The sequence below is a fragment of the Cynocephalus volans genome, chromosome 1 (genome assembly GCF_027409185.1).
Source record: "Cynocephalus volans isolate mCynVol1 chromosome 1, mCynVol1.pri, whole genome shotgun sequence".
In the NCBI taxonomy this organism is placed as follows: Eukaryota; Metazoa; Chordata; class Mammalia; order Dermoptera; family Cynocephalidae; genus Cynocephalus; species Cynocephalus volans.
Genome location: NC_084460.1, coordinates 30,960,160 through 30,983,119, shown reverse-complemented (window position 1 = coordinate 30,983,119; position 22,960 = coordinate 30,960,160). Strand labels below are relative to the sequence as shown.

At 35.8% G+C, this 22,960-nt stretch overlaps 1 protein-coding gene and 1 pseudogene across 2 annotated transcripts in view; one reads left to right on the top strand and one right to left on the bottom strand.

Moving 5' to 3' along the window:
• Positions 1–22,960, top strand: part of TRPC4AP (transient receptor potential cation channel subfamily C member 4 associated protein) — a 68,248-nt gene that overhangs the window by 7,128 nt on the left and 38,160 nt on the right. For both annotated transcript variants that reach the window (XM_063090239.1, XM_063090230.1), the window contains exons 2-5: positions 9,982–10,110; positions 12,026–12,142; positions 18,008–18,065; positions 20,758–20,813. In XM_063090239.1, the coding sequence (XP_062946309.1) occupies positions 9,982–10,110; positions 12,026–12,142; positions 18,008–18,065; positions 20,758–20,813 (360 nt within the window). The remainder of the gene's footprint in view (positions 1–9,981; positions 10,111–12,025; positions 12,143–18,007; positions 18,066–20,757; positions 20,814–22,960) is intronic.
• Positions 1,823–2,156, bottom strand: LOC134384824 (non-histone chromosomal protein HMG-17-like; annotated as a pseudogene).

Below are 22,960 nucleotides of genomic sequence, written 5' to 3'. Positions count from 1 at the left end.
GTTCAAATCTTTTGCACAGTTTTCTGTTGTCATTTTTTTTTTTTTTTAATAACTTGATTGGCAGTTCTTTTTTGAAGTTCTTTACATGTTCTGGATATGAGCCCTTTGTAGTGATGTTTTGCAAATATTTTCTCCCATTCTGTGAGTTGCCTTTTTAATCTCTAAAAAGATTTTTGATGAATGTAGGTGCTTAATTTTAATATGACTCATTGTATCACTGTTTTCCTTTACGGTTAGTGTTTTTTGGATCTCATGTAAAGATTTTGCCTTCTCTAAGTTCATGAAGATATTCCGTGTATCTTCTAGATGCTTTATTGATTTGCCTTTTACACTTAGATATGATATGCATTCTACTTGGAATTGATTTTTGGGTGTGTTGTTAGGTTTTTCATACACAAACCCAGTTTGACCCATCATTATTTATTGAAAAGTCTTCCCTGTCCCCTGCCTGCAGCTCTGTAGTACCATCTTTGTTATAAGTTGAGTATGTATATATACATGGTTCTGTTTCATGTCTATTCTATTCTGCTGATCTGTCTGTTTACCCTTGTGCTGAGACCTGTGTCACATTGTCTTATTTTCTGTAACTTTATCTGTGTTGATTTTGGCTAGAGTATATGGAATAGGAGTATGTTTTCCTTCTTAGTTATAGTCAGGATTGCCTTGGCTCTTCTTGACCCTTTACCATTTCCATATACATTTTAGAATGGGTTTGTATATTTTTGCAACAGAATTTTGACTGGGATCGCATTCAGTCTATTTAACCTCGATACAGTCATTCTCTCTCCTTCTGTCCCTTCCTCTCTCTGCTCCTCTTTGGTTTGGTCTTCCTTAATTTCTGTTGACAATGTCTTAATATCTTACAGTTTTCTATGTAGCAGACTTGCATAATTTTGTCAGATTTACCCCTTGGGATTTTTTTATGGTATTGTAAATAGTATTTTTAAAACTGCTTTTTAAAACTGTAACTGTAATGTGAGAAGTAGGTTGATTCTTTTTATATTCCTATTTATTTATTAATTACTTTTTTCTCCAAGGCAAACTGTATCCAGCTTTATTGGAGATACTTTTCACAAACAACCATGGTATTTCAGGTAGGATGTGGGCAGACAGTTGTTAACAGTATACAGCAACTTTCAAACTCCGTTCTTCAATGGACTACCAAAATCAGAAAGCTGCTATAAAACCCAATGAAGTCTTCATTTGATGCTCTAAACAGGGAAAATTTAGAGTGACAGTTGACATTTCACATTTAGAATGTTGTTTAACAACTTTTCACAAGCCAACCCTGACTTACAGGAAATGAAATGAAAATGGCAGAATTAATATGAAGATCCACAATATGGGAAAGGAATTGCTGCTCCTTTGAGAGCTGCCATCTCAGTGGCATCACTGGAAAGTCCAGTCTGCCTGACATAATGGTATCCAATTTTTGAGGGTCAGGTCCCAACAAGTCTCTGAGCTTAAGGGAATTAGGTCTGTGCTGAAGGTGGAGAGGGAGAAGAGAACATAAAAACAAATTTTAGTTTTTTCCCACCACAAGGCATTTGCGCCAGAGTGGCTATTTTTAGCAGTGTCAGGGAATCCTTCCTTCTGGGAGCCAAGAGGAGTTCTCTCAAAACTAGAAAGGAAAGGTCTTTTCCCCACATCAATCCAGCTTTGGAGACATTCTGTTAGTGACATATGCCCCTTCCCCCCAAAACAACAACATAGCTTTAATAAAAAGTGAAACAAAATTCTGTATTTTATAAAACTTGATAAAAAGTAGTATTTCAAACTGTACAGTCACCAGAATTACACAGTTATCAAAAATGCACAAACTTCACTTGATATCTCTAGCACCTTCAGCTTTCTGTGCCTGGTCTGTTTTGACATCTCCATTTTCTGCAGGGTTATTCCCATCCTTGCCAGCGTCAGCTTTTCCTTTTTTCCCTTTGGGTGCCTTCTCTCCCTTCTTTTTTTTTTTTTTTTAATCTTTCCTCTTTCCCTTCTTTTCAGGGGCCTTTTTAGGCTTGGGCTCTGGCTTTCGAGTAGCAGGTTTAGTAGACAGTCTTGCTAAACTTTGGTTCATCCTTCACCTTGGCTTTATCTCCATTAGCATCTCCTTCAGCCTTTCTCTTGGGTATGGTGGTGATGGCACTGTCAGTGCCGGACATGGGGATGCAGCAGCATGCGGGCTTTGGTCAGTCTAGGGATCGTTCTTGCCCCTTCTTCACACTGCTCCTGCTCTTATATTTATATTGCTCTGATATTTTAATAATTTACCTTTAGATTTTTTTGTATATGTGTACAATCATCTGAGAATATCATATCATCTGCAATTGAAGCTTTTATTTTATCCTTTCCAATCTTGTCTTTTATTTCTTTATCTTGCCTTACTCTGCTGCCTGAGATCTTTAGTACGATGAGTAGAGTAGTAGCATGTTCCTAGTCTAAGGGGGAAAAACCCTTAAACATTTTGTCATTAAGTATGATGTTTGTAGTAAGTTTGCTGGAGATACCCATTATTAGAAATTCACTTCTTTTTTGAGTTTATGAGTTTATCATGAATGGATATTAAACTATGTCAAAATGCTTTTCCTGCGTTAATTGAGATGTTCATATAATTATTCTCCTTTATGGTTTTTTGTTTTGTTTTTTGGGTTTTTTTGGCAGCCAGCTGGTACAGGCATTGAACCCTGGACCTTGGTGTTATCAGCACCACACTCTAACCAACTGAGCTAACCAGTCAGCACATATTTGCTTTTCAGATGTCCTACCTCTTCTGTGTTTCTTTTTCTCTCTCTCTTTGTTTTAAATATTTTTTAAAAACAGCTTTATTGAGACTTAAAATATGATAAAATTTACCTATTGTAAGTGTACAACTTAATCATTTTTAGCAAATTTATAAAGTTATACATCACAATAGTTTTAGAACATTTTCATCACCCTAAAAAGTTCACTTATGTCCGTAATTCATTTAGTTAGTTTACAGCCTTATTGAAATATAATTCACATACTGCACACAAAGTGTGCAAGTCAGTGGTTTTTACTAGATCGACAAAGAATCAAACAATATGTGGCCTTTTGTGACTAGCTTCTTTCCTTTAGCATAATGGTCTCAAGATTTGTCTATGTTGTAGTATGTATCAGTACATAATTCCTTTTTCTTGCCAGATAATATATTGTATGGATATAGTATATTTTATTTATTCATTCATTTAGTTCATTTGTTTATTATGATTAATGCTGCTATGAAAATTTGTATACAAGTTTTTTTGTGGACATATGTTTTTAATGTTTTTAATTCTCTTCCACCTAGGAGTAGAATTGCTGGGTCATATGGTAATACTGTGTTTAACTTTTGAGAAGCTGCCAAACTGTTTTCCAAAGTGGCTGTACCATTTTACATTCCACCAGCAGTGCATGAAGGTTCCAATTTCTTCATACTCTCGTCAACACTTATTATTCTCTGTCCTTTCGGTTATGCCATCCTAACAGATGTGGAGACATTTCTCATTGTGTATTTGATTTTTAGTTCCCCTGATGACTAATGATGTTGACCATCTTTTCATGTGCTTACTGGCCATCTATATATCTTCTCTAGAAAAATGTCTATTCAGAGACTTTGCCCATTCTTTAAATTATTAACTTGGTTTATTTAATAGATGGTTTATTGAGCATATCTTTTTCTTCTTAAGTGAGATTTAGTAGTGTATCTTTCAAGGAATGATCCATTTAATCTAAGTGATCAAATTTTTGGTCATAGAGTTGTTCATAATATTCCTTTATTATCCTTTTAATGTCTATGGGATCAGTAATAATGACCTCTCTTATATTTCTGATATTAGTAAATTGTGTTTTTTATTTATTTTTTTCTTGATTAGCCTGGTTAGAGTATATCAATTTTATAGATCTTTTCAAAGAACCATCTTTTGGTTTTGTTAATTTTCTCTATTGATTTCCTGTTTCCAATTTCAGTGATTTCTGCTCTCGTTTTTATTATTTCTTTTCTTCTGCTTGCTTTAGGCTTAGATTGCTCTTCTTTCTTTTTCTAAGGTAAAAGCTTAGATTATTGATTATAGAGCTTTCTTCTTTTCTAAATAGGCATTCAGTGCTATAAATTTCCCCCTAAGCCCTTCTTTTGCCACATCCCACAAATTTTGATAGTTATATTTTCAATTTTGTTTAGTTCAAAATATTTTAAAATTTCTCTTAACTTCTTCTACCCATATGTTATTTAGAAATGGGTTATTTAATCTCCAAATATTTTTGGATTTCCACCTATCTTTCTGTTAATTGGTTTCTAGGTTAATTCCATTGTGGTCTGAGGACATACTTTGTATAATTTCTATTCTTTTAAACTTGCTAAAGTGGGCTTTGTGGCCCAGAATGTGGTCTATCTTAGTGAATGTTCCATGTGAGCTTGAGAATAATATGTATTAGGTCCATATGTATTAGATCTAATAATAGTATTAGTATTAGAGAATAATATGTATTGATTGATGATGTCATCCAGGTCAACTATATCCTTTTTGATTTTCTGCCTGATGGAGGGTTGTTGAAGTCCAACTATGGTAGGAGATTATTGATTTCTCCTGGCATTTCTTTCAGTTTTTGTCTCATATTTTGCATGCTGTTATTAGGTACATATATGTTAAGGATTGTTATGTTGTCTTGGAGACTTGACCCCTTTATCATTATGTGATGACCTTCTTTATCTCTGAAAATTTTCCTTTTTCTGAAGCCTACTTTGTCTGAAATTAATATAGTTACTCCAGCTTTCCTTTTATTAATGTTAGCATGGTTTATCTTTCTCCATCCCCTTACTTTTAACTTATCTGTGTGTGTGTGTGTGTATGTATGTATGTATGTATGTATGTATTTATTTATTTATTATTTATTTATTTATTTCAAAAGAAGACTGTTAAGGGGATCTTAACCCTTGACTTGGTGGTGTCAGCACCACGCTCTCCCAAGTGAGCTAACCGGCCATTCCTATACAGGGATCTGAACCTGTGGCCTTGGTGTTATCAGCACCGCACTCTCCCAAGTGAGCCATAGGCTGGCCCAGCTTATCTGTGCCTATATTTAAGATAGGTTTCATGTAGACAACAAATAGTTGAGTCTTGTTTTTTATCCATTCTGACAGTCTGTCTTTTAATTGGTATGGTTAGACCATTCATAGATATTTACAGTAATTATTGATATAGTTGGATTAATATCTACCACGTTTGTAAGTGTTTTCTACTTGTTAAGTTGGTTCTTTGTTTGTTTTTTTTTTTTCTTTCTTTTAATTTTCTAAACAGGTTGCAAACCTGGGAACTTTGTTTCTTTTTAAATTTCCTCTCTTTTTTTGCTTTCTCTGGGTTTAATTGAACATTTTATATGATTCTTTTATTTCTCTTCTCTCAGCGTATCAGTTACACTTCTTTTAAAAACATTTTTCGTGGTTGCCCTAGAGTTTGCAGTATACATTTACAATGAATCCAAGTCCACTTTCAATAACACTATGCTGCTTTGTGGGTGGGCAAGTACCCTATTACAGTGTTCCCAATTCCTCCCTGACATCAGTTATAACATTGCTATTGCTCATTTCACTTATCCAAATGCTATAATTACCTAATGCATTGTTACTGTTATTAGTTTGAACAATTATTAGATTCATTCAGAACAAAAAAGTTAATTTTTATTTTGCATTCATTTGTTCCTTCTTCAATACTCTGTGTATGTCCAAGTTTGTAACTTACATCGTTTTCCTTTTCTCTGATAACTATTAACATTTCTTGTAGGGCAGGTCTGCTGGTGAAAATTCCCTCAGGTTTTATATGTCTAAGAAAGACTTTATTTTCCTTCATTTTTGAAGGATAATTTCACTGGATTCAGAGTTCTGTGTTGGTGGAAGTTTTTTTTTTCAGTGCTTTAAATATTTCACTCCACTCTCTCCTTGCTCGCATGGCTTCTGATAAGAAGCCCAAGGTAATTCTAATCTTAGTTCCACCATAAGTAAGCCCCCCCCCACCCTGGCTTCTTTCAAGATTTTTCTTTGTCTTTTTTATTTCTTCTACTTTGTATATGATATACCTACATGTTGTGCTTTTTTTGTTTTTAGTAGTTATCCTTCTTGCCGTTCTCTGAGCTTCCTGGATCTATAGACTGTTGTCTGTCATTAATTTTGGAAAATTCTCAACCATTATTATTTCCATTTTTTTTTCCTTTCTCTCCTCCTCCTTCTTTTTAAAAAATTTATAAAGAAGCAGAATTTATTTCTTACAGTTTTGGAGGCTGGGAAGTCCAAGGTCTAGGGAATGTGTCTGGTGAGGGCCTTGGTGGGAACTCTTCAGAGTCCCATGGCATTGCAGGCAGTCACATGGCGAGAATGGCAAGAGCCAGTGTTACACCTTTTATAATTGTCCCACAGTTCTTGGATATTGTGTTCTATTTTTTTATTCTTTTTTCTCTTTGTATTTCGGTTTGGGGAGTTTCTATTGACATATCTTCAAGCTCACTGATTATTTCTTTTGCCACATCTAGTATACAGCTGAGCCCATCAAAACCATTCTTCATTTTTGTTATAGAGTTTTTGATTTCCAGCCCATTGCCTATTTTTTAATTGGATTATTTGTCTTTTTATTGTTGGGTTGTAAGAGTTCTTTATAAAATCTGTACAGTAGATTTTTATCAGATAGATGATTCACAAATATTTTTTCCCATTCTGTGGGTTTTCTTTACACTTTCTTGATACTGCCCTTTGAAGCACCAAAGTTTTTAATTTTTTTCCAAAAGTTTTAAATTTTGATGAAGTCCAACTTACCTATTTTTTCTTTTGGTTGCTTGTGCTTTTGGTGTCATAACTAAGAAACTATTACCTAATCTAAGGTAATGAAATTTACACCTCTGTTTTCTTCTACGTTTCATAGTTTTAGCTTTTAAATTTAGGTCTTTGATCCATTTTTAGTTAATCTTTCATATATGATGTGAGAAAGGAGTCCATCTTCATTTTTTGCTATGGATATCCAGTTGTCCTAGCAACATTTGTTGAAGAAAACTATTTTTTCTCTCATTGAGTAGTTTTGACAGCCTTGTTAAAAATAAATTGACGATAAATGTAAAGGTTTATTTTTGGAATATCAGTGCTATTGCATTGGTCTAGATGTCTGTCCTTATGCCAGTACCATGCAGTCTTGATTATTATAGCCTTGTAATAAATTTAGGAATCAGGAAGCATGATTTTTCCAACTTCTTTCTTTTTCAAGATTGCTTTGGCTATTCTGATCCCTTCCATTTCCATATGAATTTTAGGATCAACTTGTGAATTTCTGCAGTGAAACTGGTTGAGATTTTGATGTGAATCACAGTTAATCAGTGTGGAGAGTATTGCCTTTTTAGCAGTATTGTCCTCCCATCTGTGAACATGGGATGTCTTTCCATTTTTTTAGGCCTCCTTTACAATGTTTTGTAGTTTCCTTGTATAAGTCTTGCATTCCTTTTGTTAAATTTATTTCTAAGTATTTTATTCTTTTTGATGCTATTATAAATGGAATCATTTTCTAAGTTTCATTTTTGAATTGTTCATTACAAGTGGATAGAAATATAACTGATTTTTGTATATCGATCTTGTATCCTGAAACCTGCTTGATAAACTCACTTGTTAGCCTCTAAAAGTTCGTTTTGTGTGTGTGTGTGTGTGGATTCCTTAGGATTTTCTATATACATGAGCATGCCATCTGCAGATATAGTTTTACTTCTTTCTTTCCAATATTATATGCCTTTTCTTTCTTTTTCTTTCTTTTTTTTTTTTTGGTCATTTTTGTGACCGGCCACACCGTGCTCAGCCAGTGAGCGCACCGGCCATCCTTATATAGGATCCGAACCCGGGGCGGGAGCACTGCTGCACTCCCAGCGCCGCACTCTCCCGAGTGCGCCACGGGGTCAGCCCAACTTTCTTTTTTTTTTTAAAGATGACCGGCAAGGGGATCTTAACCCTTGACTTGGTGTGGTCAGCACCACGCTCTCCCAAGTGAGCTAACCGGCCATCCTTATATAGGGATCCAAACCCGTAGCCTTGCTGTTATCAGCACGACACTCTCCCAAGTGATCCACAGGCTGGCCCTCTTTTATTTCTTTTTTTTGCCTAATTGCTCAGGTTAGAATTTTCAGCACATTGTTAAACAGAAGTAGTGAGAGTAGACATTCTTGTTTTTTCCCTGATGTTAGTAGGAAAGCATTTAGTTTTTCACCAGTAAGTATGATGTTAGCCATGGACTTTTTGTAAATGCACTTTAACAGATTGAGGAAGTTCCTTTCTATTCCTAGTCTGTTCAGTGTTTTTATCATGACGGAATGTTTGATTTTTTCATGTTTTCTTTTGCATCAATTGATAGATCATGTGAGTTTTGTCCTGTAGTCTATTAATATGCAGTATTATATTGGTTGATTTTCATATGTTGAACCCTCCTTGCATTCCTGGGATAAATCTTGCTTGGTCATACCTTTTATATGCTGCTGGATTTGGCTTGGTGGTATTTTGCTGAGGATTTTTGCTTCTGTATTCATAAGAAATATTGATCTGTAGTTCTTGTGATGTCCTTGTCTGGATTTGGTATTAGGATAATACTGGCCTCATAGAATGAGTTGGGACATGTTCGCTCTTCTATTTTATGGAAAAGTGTGAAGTATGGGTGTTCTATTTTAAATGTTTGGTAGACTACACCAGTGAAGCCATCTACCTGGACCTGGGCTTTTTTTTTTTTTTTTTTAATCAGTAATTCAGTCTCTTTACTAATTATTGTACATCTATTCAGATATTCATTTTCTTCTTGAGTCAGTTTCAGTAGTTTGTGTCATTCTAGGAATTTGTCCATGTCATGTAGGTTATGTAATTCGCTGCTGTATAACTGTTCATAGTCCTCCACTATAATCCCTTTAATTTCTATATGGTTGGTAGTAATATCCCCTCTTTCATTTCTGAATTTAGTATTTCGTGTCAGTATAAATTGGTCAGTGTAGCTAAAGTTTTGCCAGTTGAGCTTTTCAAGGAATCTTGAAACCTTTGGTTTTGTTGATTTTTCTCTATTATTTTTCTGTTCCTTTATTTCATTTGTTTCTGCTACAGTCTTTTTCATTTCCTTTCTTGTGCTTGCTTCAGGTTAGTTTATTCCTTTTTTCCTCAGTTTCTCATGATGGAAGTTTTGATTATCAATTTGCAGTTTCTCTTCTTTTGTTTAGTATCTGTTTTACAGCTATAAATTTCTCTGTAAGCTGTGCTTTTGCTGGATCCCATAGCTGTGTTTTCTTTTTTCCTTTCAAGGAAAGGAAAGATGTTTTTCCATTGTTTTTGAGCTTGCATTGATTTGAGCTTGCTTGAACAGTATGAAATTGCTGATGTTCAATTATTTTTGATGTACAGAAATGTCAATTTCCTATGTTTCACTCAGAGAGAGAGAGAGAGAGAAAGAAAACACAGCCTGTTACCTACTCTGAAGTAGCTTGTGGTGTATAGGAGGAGGGGGATAAATGAACCATTAAGTATGTTGCAGTAGGATAAATTATAAAGCCCCAAAGGAGGGGCACCTAATCACTTAAAAAGGAGAGAGAAGAAGCCTAATCAAGGAAGATTTCTGGCTGTTTGTCTTCTGTTTTGAAGGAAAAAGAGCATTTCAGGTAGAAAAGATGAGAACAATTTAGGCAGGGGAAGCACATACGCAGAGAGGCATAGACAGAGGATGACGCATTTGGAGCCTAGAATGTGTGTTGAAAAGGAGACGAGGCTGGGGAGGAAAGTAGGTGATAGATTATGGAGGGTGTTGTATCACAGGGCAAGGAATTGGACTTTTAGCTTGTAGGCTGTTGGGGAGCTTTTGAAGATTTCTAGAAGAGACCTTTGAATTATTTGTCCTGGTAGGTTTGGAAGTCAGCTGCTCTCCTTTGCCATGTCTGATAGTAGTTTTTTCCCCATCAGTAAAATGTTCCTCTTTTTTTTTTTTTTTTTTTGACCCACAGTTCACTGAGACTTTTTTGACAGAGAGGGACAAGCAATCCAAATGGAGTGGAATTCCCCAGCTGCTCCTTAAGCTGTATGCCACCAGCCACCTCCACAGTGACTTTGTTGAGTGCCAAAACATCCTCAAGGTAACTCTTAGGGGCCTTGAAAGGGCTGTATTCAAGGCCTCCAGGTGACACAAACTGTCTGCTTCTTTTTCCTCCTTTTCCTTTTTTTTTTTAATAGCCTGTTTTTATTGTGTGAGCTGTAGAACATTTGAGAAGTTCAGAAAAAGTTCAAAGAAGAAAATAAAAATCACCTATAAGCCGCCCATCCAGAGATAATCACCATAGGTTCCCTGGGTGTATTCTTCTGGGCTTCTTCATGCTTATTTTGTGGCAGTGCTTTCTTAACTTTGCGAGGTCAACAGTGTGTGCTGGGATTTGGATGACATTATTTTTGAACAGGGCTTAAAAGATCTCATGGAAAGGGCCGTTGTGGTTGTTGATAATTATCACTGATATAAGAAGATTGAAGGGGCCAGGTTTGATGGTTAGAGAGGGGTGGAAAGAGTGCAGAGACATTATGCTAGGGCAGTTCTCCAACTTCAGTGTATATCAGAATTACCTGGAGAGCTTGTTAAAAAAACAGTGCTGGGCCTCCTAACCCCTAGAGTTTCTGATTCAGTAGGTCTGGGGTTACTTTATCCAAACTGTAGCTTGGACTGGGCCCAAATTTGAATTTAGAGCATTAGCTCTAGCTGCAGTTAAAACCCATGTAAGTTACATTTGGTCATAATTAATCTGAATGATATAATTTTTTTCAGAGGTGAGGTTTTGATTATCATAAGTAAGTTATTCTATAGTATAATAGACACTAGGTAAGCTTAGTCTTTACCTTTAAGAAGAGATGTTTTCATGTTCTTGATCTTCTCATAGTCTGATTGATAGAAATAATTATAGCCTCTTACATTTGTTTAAAGATGCTTTTCAAAGAATTGTACTGTTTCATTTGATTCCTGTATTATCTCTGAGATATGGAGTTGAGGTGAAATTAAGGGGGAGAGAAATCAATGTTTGTGAGGCCTTGCTGGGGGATGATTATTTCTTTTATTCACCCAGCAAATACTTACTTGAAACTTACTATGCACCAGGCTTTTCTGTAAGATTTTTTTTTTTTTCTATTAGCTTTGTTCCATATGAACAAAGGATTCTGTGGCCCCCCAAAATTTGAGACCTACTACCCTGTGTCTGCCATATCAAATACCTGCTGTGTCTTGGAACCTATGAGGAATACACAGGATTTGTTTCAGTCTTGTCTTAAAGGAGCATTTAGTATAAGGAAGAAATATCGTAAGCTTGTAAACAGATACAAAGTGAAAGTGCTAAATGCCACACATGAGTTACACATTGCTTGGGGATTTAGAAAAGCATCAGATTGCTTCTGGCTGGGGAAAATCAGGGAAGACTTCTTGCAGGTGACATTTAAGCAGTGATTTGGTAATCGCTTTAGAACTAGTCACCGTAAAACTTAAGTAGCTTGAAATAACAATCACCATTTATGTTTAACAATTATTGGTTGATTAAGTGGTTCCTCTGCTTCATGTGTTGGGTGGGATACTGAGACATCTGGACTGTCCAAAATGGCCTTGCTTACACCCTTGGCAGGTTGGTACTGGCTGTCAGGTGGAGATCAGCTAAGGGTATTAGTCCTGGCGGCTGCAGTTCTTCTCATGGACTCTCAAGGTGGCTATGTTGATCTTCTCACAGTATGACAGTTGGGTTCAAAGATGGCAAAAGCCAACTCTACTAGGCCTTCTTAAGGCTTATGCTGAAAGTGGAATAGTGTCACTTCTGCCACATTCCATTAGTTGAGATGATTCATACCAGCCCAGATTCAGAGTGGGAAAGGACTGTATAGAGCCTTGAATACCAGCAAGTGTGGTTCATTGGGAACTATTTTTGTGCTCATTGGGACTCAAGTTGACTAAAATGCAAACTGATGTTTTAATGTCTGTTTTGGGTACTAAAACATAATGTCTTTATATACTCTTTTTTAAACTAGGAAATTTCTCCTCTTCTCTCCATGGAGGCTATGGCATTTGTTACTGAAGAGAGGAAATTTACCCAAGAAACCACTTATCCAAATACTTACATTTTTGACTTGTTTGGAGGTGTCGATGTAAGTAGCTGTTTAATATTACTATTGCTATTACTACTACTTAATGGTTTGAGAATTTAACTCTTAAAATGGGAGACAGGGAACATTTCAGAATTTATAGGAAATATTTCAGATTTTAACTTTTAGAAGTTCAGTGGCATTCACCTGTGTTGAAGCAGCATAGTTTTTCCTTGGGCACAACTTATTCAAATTGATAATATATCCACCTTTTTTTAAGCATACGAGGTGAAAAGTGTGTCTCCCAATTTCCCACTGTACCCTCCTCAGAAGCAGTTGTGATTACTAGTTCCTTATATGTCCTTCTAGAGATTTTCTGTGGTAATGCATGCGTGTGCATGTATATGTAAATACCCTCCCACCCCCTCCACCATAGTTTATTTCCTCCCCACATAGAATGACATACCTTATACATGGGTACACTCTTCTGTACCTTGCTTTTTTCATGTAACTCTCTAGCTTGGGATTAGTTTCATTTCAGTACATGTAAATCTGCCTTGTTATTTTAAATTCAAGCTAAATAGAATTCCCTTCTGTAGTTGTACCATAACATATTTACTCAGGCCCCAGATGATGGGCATTTAGAGTTTTTGCACACTTTTCTATTGCGTACAAGGTTGCAGTAAAGATCTTGTAAATACTTTTGTGTGCATGTGAGAGCATATGTGTCTTTTATTATTACCTAAGGGTTTTTATCAGCTTCTATCACCAGTAACAAAGTATAAGAGTGCCTGTTTACCCACACCATCACCAATGTATTGTGTATATGTGTGTTTTTATGGACTTTGTTATTAAAGTAACCTTCAGACAGAAAATTACCACAAAATTACCACTTTTGTCACTACCACCCAAATCGAGAAATAGAACATTACCAGCACTCAGAAGCCCCCTTCACGAAACAGTGTATTTTAAGTATTTACTAAGGAGATGTGGGAAAAAATGGTATTTCTTCATAGTTTTTTTTACCAGCTTACTTTTTCGCATACCATATAATTCCCCTATTTAAAGTGTATAATTCAGTGGTTTTAGTGTATTCACATATATATATGCAACCCTCACCACAGTCAGTTTTAGAGCATTTTTATCACCCCCACAAAAAAAAAACTCCATCTGTTTTAGCTATTACTCCCCTATCTTTCTGACACTTCCCACTCCCACCCTAGGCAACCACTAATCTGCTTTTTGTCTCTATAGACTTCCCTGTTCTGGACATTTCATATAAATGGAATTATATAACGTGGTCTTTTGTGACTGGCTTCTTTCACTTAGCATAATGCTTTCAAGGTTCATCCATGTTGTAGAATGAATCCATACTCATTTTTTTTTTCATACTCATCCTTTTTATGGCCAAATAATCTTCCATTGTATGGATGTACCACATTTAATATATCCTTTTGTCTGTTGATGGATTTTGGGTTGTTTCACTTTTTGGCTATTATGAATATAACACTGCTGTAAACATTCTTGTACAGGTTTCTGTGTGAGAATATGGTTTCATTTCTCTTGGGTATATGTCTTAGTCCAGTTCTCTTGCTTATAACAAAATACCTGGAACTGGATGATTTATGAGAAAATGAAATGTATTGCATACAGTTTGGGAGTCTGGGAAGTATAACAAGATACAGGAAAGAGCACAAATCTTAAATGTAGAGGTCCAGTTATTACAAACTGAACACTCTAATCAACTGAGCTAACCAGCCAGCCCTTATACTTCAGTTTTAAAGCCCGGTTAGCTCAGTTGGTTAGAGCATGGTGTTGATAACACCCAGGTCAAAGGTTTGGATGCCCATACCAGCTAGCCGCCAAAAAAAAGTTTCGTTTTCTTTAAAAATGCCTTTTCCACAAAAGTAAAGTTTGAGTGATACATCTGCATTTATGTCATCAGCCACATAGCCTTTACTCTTTGCTGCTCAGCATTTCTTCTCTGCAGTCCCACTGGTCCTATAGCATTTGTTCAGCAAGGAATTTACTCAGTAAAAACCAACGTATTTATAGGAGGAAAAAGAATAATGTAGGTCTCTAGCTTGATGTCCATTTGCATTGAAAAGTGTGGCATTCTGTAGTAGGTGACTGTCCCATCTTATGACACCTTTGGATCCACTGTTCTTGATTTTGTGTGGTTTTTTTCTCCTGCTTTGATTTAGGTTAGCTTCTCTAGGAACCCCAGTCTTTTAATAAATATGGGCTTTTGCTTAGGTTGTTTTTCCACTTCACTACTCTTCATTTGGGTGCTTTTGTTCTTGCTGAACTCTCTTGCCATCTTGCTCCTAAAAGTTTTTTCCAGACAGAGGCTCGTCATTTCTTCTTCAGTTAATAGCTAGCAAGATCCCTAGTAAGCCTTTTTTGGCCATGCTGCCCAAAGCTCAGCTGGATTGGAATGATTGGCCACTCTGGTGGCTGGATCACTCCTTGTCAACTTGGCCCAATCCCTAATATGATAGTGAAAAGTATGTCCTAGACTTTGTGAAGTCATATGCTAAATAGGTAAATAAATGGAGTGAAGCAGGCCCATAAATTCATATGAAAAGTATGTCCTAGACTTTGTGAAGTCATATGCTAAATAGGTAAATAAATGGAGTGAAGCAGATCATCTGCATAAATTAAATGTTTGTAGGAACTGTGGTAAACTAGAGAGTGTATGCCTGCTTTTATGGGGAAAATGACTCTTTCAATCCCATTGATGGTTTCCCTGAGGGGATATGGGAAATCTAGATTTGTAGGTAAAAATCTCCCAGCTTTTCAGTATGTGCGGGCCAAATGAAATATGTCTGTGGGGCCAAGCATAAGCCAGAGTTTGGCATACAGGAACTTTTAATTTATTCATTGATATAATCCATTTTCCATTTGAAGTGAATTAATTTTAAATCTGTGCATTTTAGCATCTTACATCTTGCTTGGGTGATTGCGACCTCTTTTGAAACGCATTTGTGTAGTGTGTCTCAAATCCTTAAAGATGAGTACTCATTTTTCCCTGCTGTTTCTTTTTCTGTGACTTTCTCCTGAAGAGATAAGTCAAAATGAGATAAAGCTTTGTATGCAGAGATATTTAGCGTAGCATTCTTTGTAATGACTGAAAGTATCCACGAGGAGAAGGTAATGTTTATTCTATCCATTTGGTTGAATTTTATGAAGTCATTAATATAATATTAAAATTAGAATAACATGGGAAAACTCTTGATTAAAAAAAGCAAGTTACAAAATTGTAATATATTCTATTACAATTACTCCATCTTTTCTAGAAGATGACCTTAAGTCTCTATTATACAAAGCAAAACAGGCCTACATTAAGGGCAGCTTTCATTGTTGTGCCAAGCCATGAAACTTCTTTCTTTTCTCTCCTACAAGTGCAGTTAACATTAAAGACAGATGGGCAGAAAGATGAGCCCAATACTTCTCCAGAAATGACAATCCATGGTACAGGGGTATTTGAGAGTTTTTATTTTGTAATCTGTCATCTCAAGCAAAAATAGCACACATTCCCCTGTCTCTCTCAGTTCACGATGTTGAATTATAGTGTCACATTCATGCCAGGAGCAATCTCAAAAATGTGGATTTGCTTTCTGAAGTTTTGTTGCTGGTTTGAGATGGGCTTTCTCAGATCCTCCAGCAGAACTGTCTAGTCTTGGAGATTTGCCTTTTGGCTTTTTTTTTTTTTTTTTTTTAAATGCTATGGGATCTTTTTTCTCCCATTTGGTTTGAGGTATTTTGGATGTGCTGCCCAAATATTGGCCTGTAAGTAGAAGGGGCTAGAAGAAAAGTTTTGTGTTTTCATTCTTGTATTGCACCTAACTTGATTTAAACAATAATGAAGTATAAAATAGATGTATATGGTGAATGTCTTTAAACATGTGGGTGTAGTCATGTTCTCTATAGAGATTACTTTAAAATGCTTTATTTAAGTAGAAATTGACTTTTTTTGAAAACACAGGTTCTCATCATAAAAGTAAAAATTGTTCATTAAAGAAAATGAAAAACTCTCTTTGGAACTGTCACCAAAATTCTGCCACTTCACATTCTGAAGTATTCTTTCTAACATTTATTTTTTCTGTTTATGTTAACTTAGAATTTGTTTAACAGAATTTTTTAAATAATAGCTTTATTGAAATTTTTTTACCATAAAGTTAACCCTTTTAGCCACACTTAGTGTTAGTGGTTTTTAGTGTGTTCAGAAAGTTGTGCAGTGATTACCAGAACATATTCATCATGCCAAAAAGAAATCCCGTACCAGTTAGCAGTCAATCCTTATTCTCCACTTCCCCCAGCTCCTGGCAACCACTGATCTTCTTTCTGTTCTATGGATGTGCCTTTTATGGTTATTTCATACAAACAGAATAATACACTATGTGACGTTTTATGTTTGGCTTCTTTAACTTAGCATAATGTTGTTTTAAATAACATATAATTCACATGCCATACAGTTCATCCATTTAAAGTGTATATTTTAGTGGTTTTTAGTATATTCACAGAGTTATGCAGCTGTCATCACATGTCGACTAGCCGTGTATGAAGATTCCAGTTTCTCCACATCCCTGCCAACACTTATCATCTATCTTTTTGATTATAGCCATCCTAGTGGGTATGAAGCAGTTTTGTGGTTTTGATTTGCATTACCCTGGTGCCTAATGATGCTGACCATCTTTTCATGTGTTTATTGGCCATTTGGAGAATGGCTTTTGGAGAAATGTCTGTTCACCTGCTTTGCACCTTTTTTGATTGGGTATCTTTTTATTATTGAGTTATATTAGTTTCTGTACACTAGCTACTTATAAGTATATGATTTGCAAATGTTTTCTCCCATTCAGCTATGAATTTCCATCTAAGCACTGCTTTAACTATATCATAAGTTTTGGTATGTTCATCCATCTCAGATACTTTCTAATTTCCCATGTTATTTCTTCTTTGACTCATTGATTATTTAGGATGAGTTTTTTAATTATCCACATATTTGTGAATTTCCCCCAATTTTTTCTGATTTCTAATTTCATCCCATTGTGGCCGGAGAACATACTTTGTATGATTTCAGTCATTTTAAATTTATTGAGGCTTGTTTTATGGCCTAACATATGATCTGTCCTGGAGAATGTTCTATATGCTGTTGCTGCATAGAATGTTCTATAGATGTCTGTTAGATCTAGTTGGTTTATGGTGTTCAAGTCTTCAGTTTCTTCGCTGATCTTCTGCCTAGTTGTCTATCCATTACTGAAAGCAGTGTATTTAAGTCCAACTATTATTTTTGAATTGTCTGTTTCCTTCAATTACATCACCTTTGGCTTCATGTATTTTAGGACTCTGTTGTTATGTGCTTATATGTTTGTAACTGTTATATTTTCCTGATGGATTGACTCCTTATATCATAATAAACTGTCCTCCTTTCTCTCAACAGAATGGGTTTTTAAAAGAAAAATATATGCATATTATCCCCAGCACCTTTAGAAATCAGTGTTAACAATTTATGGTATATCTTTTGAGACCTTTTTATAAACTTACATACACAAATATTCCTTAAGCAAAAGAAAAATCATAGTAATAGTAATGTTCTGCAGCTTTTCAAAATTAAAGCCACATTGAATCCCAGAGATTACCTAATCTAACATACTTATTTTTAAAAATGAGAAAGTTGAGACCCAAGGAGGGACATTGACTTGCCCAAGTTATATGGCAAATAGATGGCTGAGCTAGCACTAGAACCCAGGTTTCCTGGCTCTTGATACAATTCTCCTTCCACTGAACCTCACTGCCTTGTAGAACAAGAGGGTCTTGCAGTGCCGTGACAGATATTTGGGCCATGAGTTATCATAGCAAAGATTGTTTTATAAGTTGTGCTTTGAATTAATTTTGAAGATTTTATCCAATTTTTTTTTTTGACAGCTCCTCGTAGAAATTCTTATGAGGCCTACAATCTCTATTCGGGGACAGAAACTAAAAAGTAAGTATACTTACCAGTTGTTGGTCCTCATTTCTCAACCTCCTGATATGGTAGCTATTCCAGGAGTTGTTGTTCTTTCTCTTCCTAACTCTTAGCAGTGAGGACATGCCTTATATTCAGCTGCAGGGTGCTCTCTGCTCCCCACCCCCCAGCTAAGCAGCTCTTTTTATTCCTTCTGTACTGGGTAGAAATACAGATATGGTACTTTAAAAGAAAAAGCATGAAAACCACTGAGGTAAAAGAATCACATCTTTGTAACTTGTCCTTTGGTCCAGCTTTTCTATTTTCTTTGGAAATTCTTATTTCTCATATGTAGCTAGCTGAGAGCGTAGGAATAACCTGGTAAGATCACTTTGTTTTATTTTTTAAAACCCTTGTTATAAGGGTGCTACATGCCCTTTGTAAAAAGTCCAGTCATTACCAGAGTGTGTATGGTAAAAAGTCAAAGTGTTTTGGTAGTGCATTATTTTTTAAGCTGGGTGGTGGGTATATGGGTGCTATTCTATTATTTGTAACTTACTCATGTTACAAATATTCTTTTTAGGTATTCAGTATTTAATTAAAAAAAAAAAAAAAAAAAGAGTAAGTGTATTTTACTCTGGCATTAAAAGCCAAAGATCACTTCAATTAACATTTGATGAATGCCCTTCTATAAACATTACATATATATTTTTTAAATTAAAAAAATTTTTTACCCCTAACATCAATAGGACATACAAATAAGGCTTCATTTGTGTGTGCACTAGTGGTTAAGAGGATTCATATTCACCTTTAATGTCTCAGCTCTGTACCAAGTTGGTCCTTCATGTTCTCTGTCTATCCTATTGCATGTAGCATCTTGAAATTACTTTTGGTGCACTTGTTTATTCTCTCTTCTTCTCTCTAGATTTATAGTTTCCTTGAGAACTGAGGTTTGTTTTTGTGGTTTTTTGTTCACTACTATATCAGCTCTAGAGTAGGTGTTGCATAAATACTTAATGAATGAGTGAATCCCAATTTCCTTTGAAAATGGAAGGTCTAGAAATATGAAGATCTACTGATCTGGTGTTCCACTTTGCTTTGAGGTCATTAAATAAACAAATCAAAAAGCCCCAGTAGGTTGAAAGGTAGTGATGAGGGATGCAGGCCATCTGTATTGTCTCGAGATTATATGAGGCAACCCATCTCATCAAGCTAGCTTAACATGGCTGCCCATTGGGATCTCAGAGGGAGACCTAGTATTTTAGAGTATATGGCAGCGTAGGAGTGAATGGAAACAGTTTTAAAAATAAAAGCAATGCCAAACGAAACATCTTGGTCATGGTTCATACTTAGTTTGACTCATGTCTGGTTTGACTCATGTTCTGGTTTTGAGATCGTGAAAATTAGGTTTCTTTTTTGTGCTACTCTCCTGTTTCTATTCACAGAGAAGTAGCAAATTCTTTATTGGAATTAATAGTGGGTCAGACATTAATAGCCAATCACCCATCACAAATAATTTTTTAGAAATACCTAAACAAAACACTCAGTTGGTGTGAGTCTGTAGTAAAAATGTTATCCTTATTTGCCACTAGTAGAACTTTTAAATCAAGATGCCTGTATTTTGGATTCAGGTAATTCTCCTTTTGCAAATATATCTTGAGAATCCAATTCAACACAAACATAAAAAGGCTACATGTATATATTAAGTTGCTTGTTTGTGATCTACTTGAATAGCAAAAAAAAAAAAAAAAAAAACCCACTAAAACCCTGAATATATCCTAACAAGACACAAAGGGAAAATGGCTCTATTAAATTATAGCCCCACAACAAATAGAAATTAGAGGAGTTGAGGGCCAGCCCCCTCCACTCTAATGCAGGCAAGAAACAGAGCATGCCCGGGATCCTTAGGCAGGAGCCAAGGGCAGCAGCCCCCCCCCAGGAAACAGGCAGGGAGCATGCCGAAAACTCCACTTCCTCACAGGTGGCCCACCATAGCCACAGCTGCTGCAAAAGTGGCTCAGTGCCACAGTAGTAGCCACAGCTACTGTCAGATGGCCCGTCCGACACCCAACTGCAGTGACTCAAGGAGAGTCACCAGTGGAGACCAGAAAAAGAACGTCTCTCTCCTCAAAACTCCAGTGTAATGGAAGAAGCAACTGCTCTATCATGCCCCTGCTTAATTTCTGATTTTAGCAATTTCTGTCCTCCCTCTTTTTTTCTTGGTGAGTCTAGGTAAAAGTTTGCAAATTTTGTTGATGTTTTAAAAGAATAATAAAAAAAGAAGACTATTAAGCAGTTTACAAAGCACCATTGATGTAAATATTTTAATCAAATATTAACTATACATAATTTTTAGGGTAGAATAATCTTTGTGTATATTTATGTAACTTGTTAAATATCATTCATTTTCTTTGACAGACTTTGTTATGGGAGATTGAAATGAAGCTCAAAACTTATTTCTCAGAAAAAAAAAAAAAATTATATATATATATATTACTCCCCTCCCCCCTCAAAAAGATTACTGTATCAAACCAAAAAGCAATATACAAATTGGTTTGTAAGTTCTGATAGGCACTTTGAAAATCTTGGTAGACAGACTGGAAGGAGGTATACTAAAAGGAAAATAATTATCTTAAAGGAGACCGTAACAGTTCCTGTGTTCAGAAAATGTAATACTGTTATACTATCTTTTCAATGAGAAAATAACCAGTTATTCTCCTTTCACTTTCAGTAAGTGATGAAATGTCCAAGGACTGCTTGAGCATCCTATATAATACTTGTGTCTGTGTAAGTACCCCTGCCATTAGGGCTTCATTTATCTCCCTACTACATCTGCAGTGGTTGAGAAAGGAAGATTTGAGTCGGGGTGGCAGACATGAGAGCTATCTTCAGATATTGGGAGACTTGGACTTACTTTATATGTGCCTGAGAACCAGGACCAACAGGTAGAAATTATGGGGGGGCAGAATTTTGTGGTAATTGTTGATAGCCAAGTTCACTCTTTTGGCTCTGGAGGTGTCCAAAGAGAGAATGAATGTCAAAGAGTGACAGACATTTGCAGAGTATGTGTGACTTTTAAGATTCCTTTTGGTTAAAGTGCAGTGTTATAAGACCAAGGTCAAGGGTTTGGATCCCTGTACGGGCCAGCTGCCCCCCCCCCCCCCAAAAAAAAGATTCCTTTGGTCTCCATTGTGCCCATTCCTTCATTTTCCTTGTTAGAAAACAAAACAAGAACCAGAAGCCTCATCCATATATTGAGCAGGACACTACTAGGTTGACCACTGAGCCAGGAAGAATGGTGAATAAAGGAAGCAGTTTGGTAGAAGGAAAAGACCATAGCACATAGCACATAGGACTTGATTTTGTGTTCTGGCCCTTGGCATTGTATACCTCCCTGAGCCTTAGTTTCTTATCAGTGGAGTGTACTTAGAAATCATACTAACGTCATAAGGTTTTTGAGAGAACTAACAGAGGTAGTAGATATGAAAGCACTTTGTAAAGCAATATATAATTTTTAGTTTTCATAAGACATAGTACCTGTCTTTTAGGAACTTATGGTATGGTAAACTGTGTAAACAGCAAATCAGAATACATGGCAGAATAAGACAAGTGCTATTATTGTAGAAGTGAAACCCGTATGCTATGGAAATACAAAACATTTAACACCATTTCATTTCTTGCCTCATTCAAAAAAAGATTTCAGGCATATTGTGGGAGTATGTAAAATCTACCAAGATCACAAACTTAGTAGTAGGTGAGAAAGAAAAGAATAAAACAAGGGTGGGGAAATAACATACAGCCAGCAATTGGGCTGTTATAAAAATGAAGACTGTAAAGTCATGTGTACTATGGACGGGATGCACATTTGGGTTTAAGCTTCTTAGCAGCCAGCACCAATAGGGAAATATGTTCGAACACTTGTATAACTCAGCATCTGCAGTAGTGCTGTGCAGTAGAATATAATACAAGCCACTTAGGTTATTTTAAATTTCCTTGTAGCCACATTTTTTTTAAAGTAAGAAAAATGAAGTAGGAATAAGTGAAGAAAATATATAATTTATATAATAATATATTTCATTTAACACTAGATCAAGAATATTATCATTCCAATGTATAATCAAGATAATTAATTATTGAAATATTTCCATTCTTTTTTTTGTACTAAGCTTTCAAAATCCACTATGTTTTTTTTTAAAATACCCAGAGCATATCTCAGTTTGGACTAGTCACATTTCAAGTACTCAGTAGCCATGTGTAGCTAATGGCACAGATAGGCACAGATAGATCTGTAAGATAAAAAACGAATTGTTCATGAAATGCACAATTATTATTGCAACTAAGACCAATAAGAAATTGTCCTGATCAAAGAAGATAGTGTATGATGTAATGACTCCATCATTGGCAACTTCCATATCCCCATCAGTTTTACAAGGCTGTTTATTAGTTTTACAAGGCTGTTTTTAAATCGTGACACCTGGTGTTAATCAGTGGTATTCCAGTAAAATACAGTTAAAAAACAAACAAAAATGTAAAGAATGTAGGACGATATGGTCTAATGCTGTGCTGATACAGCTTAACTGTAGCTTAGATAGAGAACCCAGGACTGTTAGAGTTGCCAGTACCCCTGCCTCTAGGGATTAGGCAGAAAACAGGAAGTGTTTGAAATTGCACATGTTGGAGTGGGGACTTCTGTAAATTGTGACTAACCTGGAGCAAGCATGTCCTGCCTAAAGTTGCTTAAATTCAAAATTTTATTTACTTATTTTTTGGTGTCTGGGGTTTTCAGGGATCTGAACCCTTGACCTTGGTGTTATAATACCACACTCTTAACTAGCTGAGCTAACCAGCCAGCCCCCAAATTTTAAAAAGTACAGCTGGCCACGTAAAAACTGGCCTGGTGAATATCATGAAAAACTTCTCCCCAGATAAATCTT